At 53.0% G+C, this 9,366-nt stretch overlaps 1 protein-coding gene across 1 annotated transcript; it reads left to right on the top strand.

The window, feature by feature from the left end:
- Positions 1-1,625: 1,625 nt before the first annotated feature.
- GJB6 (gap junction protein beta 6) lies at positions 1,626-9,037 on the top strand. The gene is made up of 3 exons (XM_057532999.1): positions 1,626-1,796; positions 6,758-6,959; positions 7,549-9,037. Exon 3 carries the CDS (start codon positions 7,564-7,566, stop codon positions 8,347-8,349), a length of 786 nt encoding a protein of 261 aa, XP_057388982.1. The 5' UTR covers positions 1,626-1,796; positions 6,758-6,959; positions 7,549-7,563; the 3' UTR covers positions 8,350-9,037.
- The last annotated feature ends 329 nt before the right edge of the window (positions 9,038-9,366 follow it).

Raw genomic sequence — 9,366 nt, forward strand, 5'->3', positions numbered from 1 at the left:
GTTTTATTTCTCCCTTCGAAGTCTGTATGCCTTTTAATTTCCTTTTCTTGTGTTATTACATTAGATGGTACGTCCAGTAGGATGTTGATTGGACTGTAGGGCCTGATCTTAGGGGAAAGCATTGTTCCTGATCTTAGGGGAAAGCATGGAAACATTTAGAAACAAATAACAGAATAAAAAGCCAGCTGTGGGGCTGGTACAGATCACCCGAACAGAAGAGATGTTTTTTGCCCTGTGTTGAGGTGGTCCCTTTTTGGACACTAGCAAATGCAACACATTCTCTGTGGCTGCTTTGGTTGCAAAGTTCTTTCCTCGGTGGTCCTGGAACAGCGGCCGCCGGTCCGGAGCATAACTGCTCAGGCGGTGTCGTGCGGAACCAGCCGCAGGAGTGGGAATGTGGGCAGTCCTGCCTCAAGAGCAAGAGCCATTTCCAGGCTCAGCTGCTGTGCCGGCGGGCTCCGCCAGTCAAGATGCAAACCCTCACGGAGCGGCATCTTCTGTGGGGTAAGGGCCCCGCCTGGTGCTGTGGGAATGAGAAAAAGTCTTAAACTGCTTATAATCCCCAAAGAAGTTTACAATCTGCTTTAAAAAGTGAGTTATTTAGGGCCTTCCCCGGTGGCGCAGTGGTTAAGTATCTGCCTGCCAGTGCAGGGGACACGGGTTCGAGCCCTGGTCCGGGAAGATCCCACGTGCCGTGGAGCAGCTAAGGCCCTGCGCCACAACTACTGAGCCTGAGCTCTAGAGCCCGCGAGCCACAACCACTGAGCTCGCGTGCCACAACTACTGAAGCCCACGTGCCCAGAGCTCGTGCTCCGCAATGAGAAGTCAGTGCACCACAACGAAGACCCATCACAGACAAAAAATAAATAAATTAATTAAATTTTTAAAAATTGAGTTATTTTACTATGCCAATGTTCGTGCCCTGCCTGGGGCGGCCTTGGGCATTCAGAGCCGACCTGTGGGAGGGGGCGCGGGCCAGGTCTTTGCCAGGAGCGCGGGGCTTGCTGAGGAAGGACCCCTTCGCTTCCCCGGATGAGGGGGCAAAGAGCGGAGGTGACTAATAAAATAACCCCTTTAACTCTAATAACGTGGTCATTAATGAATAAAGACCTACAGTCTCTGTGCCTCCAGGCTGCTCTCTGACAGGGCCTCGCACGGGCGCCTGGCGGGCTGTTAAGAGGGCGGCAGGGTCCATAAAAGAGCAGGCTAAGTCCCGGGAAAAACGCAGCCTGCGCCGAGCACGGATCCCAACGGGTCCAGCCCGTCGGAAGCCTGGCTGCGGGCCCACCCGGGCCCACTCGCCCAGGCCGGCTCCCGGGGGGCGCGGGCGCAGGCCCTGCCCCCGACCCCCCGGCGCTGCGGGGACACCTGGGCCGCCCCGCCGGACCCGGACCGGGCTGGGCCAGGCCCCGCGCCCCGGAGGGAGGGCCCGCCGCGCACGCCCGTGCGCCCCGCAGCCCGCGCCCCCGGGGCGGGCGCGCTCCGATCACCGCGCGCTCGTCTCGCCTCCCGCCCGGGGAGCGTCAGGACAGAGGCGGGGTGGGGCGCGGTTAAAAGGCGCTGCAGGTGGGAGCCGGGCCATCCCGGAGCGGGCGGAGGGCAGCTGCAGACGTCGCACACCCGCCGAGCTCGCGGCGCCCTGCTCTTCCTGCCCGTCCGGCGGCCGCGCAGGCGCCGCCCCGCGCCCGGACTCCGCGCGCGGACCCCGCGCCCGGACGCATCCCCGCCGAGCCGGTGAGGGGGGCGCTACCTCTCGGCCCCTCGGGCGGAGGGCTTGACTCCGGAAGCCGGAGCAGGTAGGTCGGCGGCCCGTGGCCCCCTCGCCCTCATCCCCCGCGCCCGCCCCCGTCGGCGACCCGCTCCAGGGCCCGCGGGTGGGGGCGGTCCGCGAAGCCGCCCGCGCCCCGCATCCTCCCGCGGCCCGGCGCGCTCGCAGGAACGAGGATGGACTGGTTTGACTTTTACCCCGGACGGTCCCCCCTGACTCGCACAACAGGTTTTAAAGATGCGTCACCGCGTGGGTACAGGTGCCCCTTTCCCCCACTTCCTCTGCTGCGTTTTGGGTTTTCTTGGCTTTCATGGGGCCCTGACGAGGTCCGGCTCGCGTTTAGGGGCGCGGGACTAGCCGGCAAGCCCAGGGGGGACCGGCCGGAGCGGCCGCTGGACGTGAGCCCGGGAGCCTGTGAGCCGCACGTGACAGTAGCACAGTCACTGGACAACAGTGACTGTCACCGGTGACACATCTCAGTAAAAGGTGGCGGCACCAGAAGGTACTTCCTGCCTTGTGGAGGAGACCGGCCCCAGGTGTCACCGGGCACGGGTGTGTGATTTTTACCAGCTTGGCCTCCCTTCCCGGAGAGCAGGACGGAGTCTGAGGTGAGTGCGGCCTAGATGCAGCTGTGGACGCCGGCAGGGGCTGGGGGCCTGCAGCCACGCAGGGACCCGGGCCAGCGACCCTGGTACCATGTCCCCCAGGTCGAATCTGGCTGTGGGTTTAGCGCATGGTTGAATTTAGCCATGCACCCTTGCTCTTTCCCTTGGGCGGACTTGATGCCACAGAAGTCTTTTCTTGCCCCAGTTCTGGCAGAGTCTGGTCAGTATTCTAGAAGAAGACGTCCTGCCCCAGCCAGACTCCTTAGAATTGCAGGATGTGCTGTGTAGAGCTTTGTCTGCTGCTCCGAATCCCTGAGCCACTGGGGTGGTGTTGGAACCCTGCCAGACAGGGGAGAAGGGGTTATGAAGAGAGAACGTCCCTAGAGAGAGCCTGTGATATAACTGGGGGAGGGGTGTTCCCGTTGCCATCACCGCGTTGACCCAACCCAGAAGACATCAGTCAGTTCAGCTGCTTCGCGGTGTCTTTATTTAAAACAAAATTCTGATGCAGGAAATGGGAACTGCATTCTCTTTTTCTTTACTTTTCTGAATTATAAGAGCTTTATGAAGGAAAAGAACTGCAGAGGTTCTGACTGAACAATCTCAACAGGGTGGGAGGAAAATTCTAACTTGCAGGTCCTCACCATGCACCCCTGGCTCAGTCTGAATGTTCTAGGAGCTGTGAGTGGTGTGTATATTTTAGTTTAAAATTTTAGGTAGAATGAAACTGTGGGAAAATAATTTCCGGCCCAAGCTTCTGGGTCCGTGAGGGCATAATCCTGCCAGTGGCTTCATTATCACGTTAAGATTTCTGTTTGACTCATTTGATCCTTGAGAATGGACCGGGGTCCCCAGAGGGCTTTTTCTGTTTTTATTCCCAGGATCATTTAACTCCAGCTGGACCTAAATGTTTGGAAAGGACACAGGTTTGCTTCAGGGAACAGAGACTGCTAAATGGGAAAAAATTTTTTTAACTCTTTGAATTCTTAAATGGATTAAGAATTACATGTACAGTATTAAAATACTCCTTCCTGAAAAAATATTTTGTGGGTCTAGATTCTAAATAATTGTGGCAGTTACCTTTGGACTTTAACTGTATATATTAAATACATTTTTGAATATACATATATATTCAAATTAGAACATATTTTAATTTTAAATTTATCCTTTAATAAATATTGATTGTATTCTCCAAAGAATTTAATTCAGAAGATCCCCATTATATAACACACCTCCCACGTATGGACATACGATTACATTGAATCTTGGTTTATAATAGCTCAGAACCATTAAAGTTTACTTGGACAAAAAAAAAAAAAAAAAAAAGAAGTACATGTAATTCTATGAATTGTCCATTTTTATGTTTAGACTCCATAGACAGGATTTTTTTTCATTTTTATTGAGTTAATTTTGAAGAAGTATATAAATCCTAAATCCATTTTATCACTGGTCATTACTTTGAAGGGACAGTTGATGGATTTTTGAGTCACTAAATTTAAAAATCAGCTATCAGTTTGTCCCTTGGATGACCTGAGATTTCCGGAGACAAAAGGAAAAGACTCTTCTTGATTACGGAGAGAGTTTAAGATTTTTGTTTTTAGGCTGCTGACTTGTGGGGTAAGGAGTATATCCAGTTCCTCAAACTCCATCTTCTTTTTTTTTTAATGCTCAGGGGCATGGGCTTGAGGTTTGGAATTGGGCATTATTATCATTATCATTATTGTTATTGTTATTGTTATTACTTTGAAAGGGAAAAGGATCCACACTAAAGATTTTATTTTGATGTTACTGTGTATCTGAAGTACAGGGCATCAGGAAACTGGCAGGGTCCAGACACCCTCCTTAACAGTTCTGGGGACGAAGAAAAACTACCACCGGGGTCGTGCAGTGGACCCCCGGGTTGGAGCTGAAGGGCTGTGACCACAGCTACTAGTTTTCCCTTCACGGGTCACATCCTCACTGCCCTCCGGAAGCTGCGCCCGGGTTCCCGTTCCTGGGGGTGCTGAGCGCCACTGGCGGCCCGGTGGTCGGTGATCGATGGTGCGGGGGAACCGGGCCCCAGAAGAGGGCACCTCACCCCGAGTCTCCTCTGGCCGCAGAGCTGCGAGTCCCTCAGGCGCTGCTTTTGCCTTGGCGTTATTGCGTCTCATCAGCACAGGCTTCTCCACTGTCCAGAGCCAATGTGGACATAGTGAGGGATGCTCGGTCCTCAGGTCCAACAGGGAGTCGGGGATGACTCTGGAGGGAGTGCAGATGCTGAGGGGATGCTGGGGCTTTAGTTTTGGTCCTGTCGTCAGTGAAACGGACACGGCTTTGTTAAGCAAACTAGTTATGCTTAAATTCTTAAATAAGAATTTTTAAAACAAGAAATTATATTACTGAGGTAGAATGCTAATAGACTTAAACTATTTGAATTTAAGAGGGAAGCACCATCTCTCTTCCTAACACTGTGTGTCATCAGAAGTCAGGTCACTGATTTCCTATTTTCAGAGCTAAGGAATTAGACCGCAGCTGTGTGTCCGCAGTGACGAGAGACACTGCACAGCCCAGTGGCGTTTGCTTCTGTGAGCTTGATTGTCACCACCTTCCTACACAGGAGCCAAGCAAACGTATTCTTTCCCTAAAAGACAGCCAGGAAGGCGCCAGTTAAAGTAAACCTCTCTGGTTCACAAAGAAAGAGTTAATATTTTGCTTTTTATTGAACAAGCTTTTTATTATTAAAGCTTTGTTTAATACTAATTGTGAGGGGTACCGACGGAGGCAGTTACTTTGGAAAGTAATTTTCAAAGTGTCTTCACGTCTTCTGCCGCCAAAATGTTTCTGGCAGGCCCCCCTGAGGCTCTCCTGCAGTGCAAGAGTCCTGGGGGCAGTGGCTGCGGCCTCAGGGCAGGAAGCCTGGCAGGGTCCACACCCCCGGCCAGTCTTCTAGGAGGTGAGGTGAGCTCTGCTTCTGTTGGAAGCCTTGACAGTGACGTTCAGCCGGACAACAGGGCTTCTCCCTAAGAGCCTCGGAAGGATGCGAACAGACGCCGTAGGAAGCCATCTCATCCCTTTTTCTTCCTTTAAAGGCAAATTGCTGATTTTTAGTCAGAGTCAATAAGTATCGTAAAACAGATTATTTTCTGTTCAGCTTTGCTGCTTTGATAGAGCGTGTGATTTGGGGACCCAGAAAAGTCAAAAGAAATAAAGATGCTGCCACAATAATTGCCCCTGTTGTTTAAGGAGATGTCCCAGGGGGCAGGAGTCAAGGATTCTGCTCTAGAAAGCGGGGGACCTCGTGGGGGGAGATTTGACCTCCGGACCTCTCCCATGACGTCAGCCTCTCTGAACTCCTTCAGGCCAGTGGCCTCTGGCCCCTGGGAGGGTGAGGGTGCTGCCTTACTCAGACAGCTGAAGATAGACAGCTCAGAGAGGAAACAGCCTTCTTACTGGTGGGGGCGTTTAAACTCTCTGCACTTTGGAGGGTTGGAGAAAATGTGACCTTTATTTGAGAAATGAATTCCCCACACTTCAGTGGGAAATGTTTACTACTTAACTAGAGAACATCTCCAGCTTGTAAACAGACAGGATGGACCTCCCAGGTGAGGCGACACTGTAAAATATGTTCAAACCTCAAGATATTCGTGTTTCTTCCTTCCACTGGGTGCATCCCGGTGCTTCCAGGTAGGAGGGTGACAGCTGGGAAGATTTATTCTAACACCTTTCACCAGGAGCTAAGAGTGAATTCTACCATTCACAGCTCTGCAGTGAGGTTTTTAAATCAAAGACTCATTACTGTGGACTTGGAAATCCTTTAGCTCACGGGGTCAGTGGTCTGAGGCGGGGGTTAGACGCAGATCCTGAGACCAGTCTTCCTGACCGAGGCCCCCGTGTCCCCCCAGACCCGCATCGGAGGCCCACACAGCCTCCGATCAGAGGCGTTAAGGACGGGGAACCACAGCTTTAAGGAGTGTGTGTTTAAAGAGCTGTGCTTTTTTCTCAGCTCTTGTTTTCAAAAAGCAAAAACCTGGCTGTCTGTACCCTCTGCCTTCGAGCCCCGTTTAGTCCTGGATCCACACAGGAATCAAGCCCCCGACCCCTCAGCCGCTCCCGGGGCTCCTTCCAGGCCCTGCCTCCCGTTCCCGGCCAGGTGGACACCCACCCGCGTGAGGGTCGTTCTGGAAATGCGCGTGAAGAGCTGCCCAGGGGGCCCGGGCTCCACTCTCCTCACCAGCCTGACCCCACGTTCAAGGGCACGAAAGTCTCCCCCAGGGGGGTTGACGAAAGGCCTTTGGGGCCCCTCCCCCTAAAGGGCTATGAGAACTTGGGCGTGTTTTTCTGAGGAGACGGTTTTTCACTTTCAGAAGATTCTCAAAGGGTCCATTATTCTTTTTTTTCTGAGCAGAATACTGACCAACTCTTCGGTCTGCCGTGGCAACGCAGAAGGGGTCCGTTTGATTCGTGCAGAGTTTCTGTAGAAGTCAAGGCCCCTTCCCCTCAGGACGTTGGATCAGAGCCTTCACAGGGGACCCTGCACCTGCGGCTCTTGGTGTGAACCTGGTACCTGTCCGGCGGGGGAGCGGCGCTGCCCGTTACAGGGGAGAAAAGTGAGCGCTTTTTGTAAAAGCCTGTGGTTCTGTTTTGGAAGAGGCCCTTCGAGTAGTTTATGGCATTAGGTTTCCTAAGAACACACGATTATGGCAGCTGATGCCGTTCTAGCTAGAAGTAAATATGAGCATGTTGTACGAAGTGAACTAATAAGTGTTTGGTTTCTTTTTTTCCCCTTCTTAGTCCGCTGGGTCAAACAGATTGTGTCATTCCAGTGAATGATTTTTTTTCTTGGATAAGCCCTTTAACGAATAAAATCTACTGAGGAACCTCTGTGATCCCTTGGGCAAAGCGAAACAGGGATTAAAAGGGAGCTTGGAAACGAATGTGTTTGCCTGAGGTCCTGGGTTAGTGTCAGGCAGCAGCCTAACGTATAATCCGAGTTCAGCTGAATCCAGATGATCGTAAACCCACACCAGAACGCGAGGGTGTTTTCAGGGTGGGTGTTGTTCCCTCCCAGAAAACCACCTCCTAGCGGTTCAGAGGGTGACCTCAAGAGAAACACGCTCCTGTCTGTAACATTACAGCAGTTGTGCAAATTGAAGGAAGACTCCACTAACTGCCCTGTGCTAATTGTCGCCCGTCCAGGGGTAAAGCGGCAGGATGGACTGGGGCACCCTGCACACGTTCATCGGGGGCGTGAACAAGCACTCCACCAGCATCGGGAAGGTGTGGCTCACCGTCATCTTCATCTTCCGCGTCATGATCCTCGTGGTGGCCGCCCAGGAGGTGTGGGGGGATGAGCAGGACGACTTCGTGTGCAACACCCTGCAGCCCGGGTGCAAGAACGTGTGCTACGACCACTTCTTCCCCGTGTCCCACATCCGGCTCTGGGCGCTGCAGCTCATCTTTGTGTCCACGCCGGCCCTGCTGGTGGCCATGCACGTGGCCTACTACAGACACGAGGCCGCGCGCCGGTTCAGGCGCGGGGAGAAGAGGGGCGAGTTCAAGGACTTGGAAGACATCAAACGGCAGAAGATCCGGATCGAGGGCTCCCTGTGGTGGACCTACACCTGCAGCATCTTCTTCCGAATCATCTTTGAGGCCACCTTCATGTATGTGTTCTACTTCTTGTACAACGGGTACCACCTGCCCTGGGTGCTGAAGTGTGGCATTGACCCCTGCCCCAACCTCGTGGACTGCTTCATCTCCAGGCCCACGGAGAAGACCGTGTTCACCATCTTCATGATCTCCGCGTCTGTGATCTGCATGCTGCTCAACGTGGCCGAGTTGTGCTACCTGCTGCTGAAAGTGTGTTTCAGGAGAGCCAAGCGAGCAAAGACGCAAAGAAACCCCCCCAACCATGCCCTCAAAGAGAGTAAACAGAACGAAATGAATGAGCTGATTTCCGAGAGCGGGCACAACGCCGTCACGGGGTTTCCCAGTTAGACGTGCCAGGCGCCGCGCAGCTGAGGTAGCACCCCAGAACCGGGGCCTTCCCCAGAAGGCAGTGCCGCCCGGCCATCCTGGCTCTCGGCTGAGACTCTGTCCTTACGAACGGCTCTCACCATTCATAGATACCTGAGTTAGCTTTCTGTAGAATAATTGGGCCATGAATGTACCACGTAATCAAATGTGTGGTCCGGCTCTACAGCCGGGCCTCGGTGTGACTTTTACATGTGGGTTTAAGTGGACCGTCTGACATGGGCGTATTTCCTGAAAATTTAAGGACGTGACTGTTGTCGACAAAGAACATTTATCTAGAAATTGATACTTTTATTAGGGAGAGATATTTTTATAGGATTGAATGTTTTAGTTCTGATTTTGAATTTATGTAAAGTATTTTTATAATGAGTGGTCTTCCTTACCTGGAAAAACACACAATGTTAATTTTAGAATCATGCCTTAAGTGTCTAATATTTAAGCTTACTCTGTCTTGTTGTAGGTATTGTTTTTCGTTGTCTGTTGACAAATGTGTGAACTGTCATGGCTCTTAGGGTGGAAAGGGTTCACTGTACAATGTATTTTCACTGCTGTCTGGGCATGGCCGGAGCTGTATGGAAGCGGGAAGCTTTTCAAAGGGGCTGATTTGCAATCCTCGTGAACAGCTGATGCGGGAATGCGCCCCCTCAATAAAGATGAGCCCTTGGCTGAAGGCTTCTGTTCCTTCTGGGTCACTGCGTCCCTGGCGGCCTGATGAGCAGCTCGGGGCAGGCTGCTGGGGAGGCCGCGTGGCTGGAGTGGCGGAGTCCGCGCACCCCTGCACCCCCCTCACATCCCTCGAGCAGGGGCGCTCTAGCAGCCCCGCAGGCCTCAGCTGGGAGAGGGGTCGGCTGCTCCAGGACATGGAAGGTGTCCCCTGGGTCAGCTTCCAGCCCCTCGGACAAGGGGAGAGGGCCCTTCAGTCCACAGCTCTGCACCCACAGGTGGTGAAGGGGAGGCCTTCCTCCCGGGCTTTCCAGGTGG

This window comes from Balaenoptera acutorostrata, chromosome 18 (assembly GCF_949987535.1).
Source record: "Balaenoptera acutorostrata chromosome 18, mBalAcu1.1, whole genome shotgun sequence".
NCBI lineage: Eukaryota > Metazoa > Chordata > Mammalia > Artiodactyla > Balaenopteridae > Balaenoptera > Balaenoptera acutorostrata.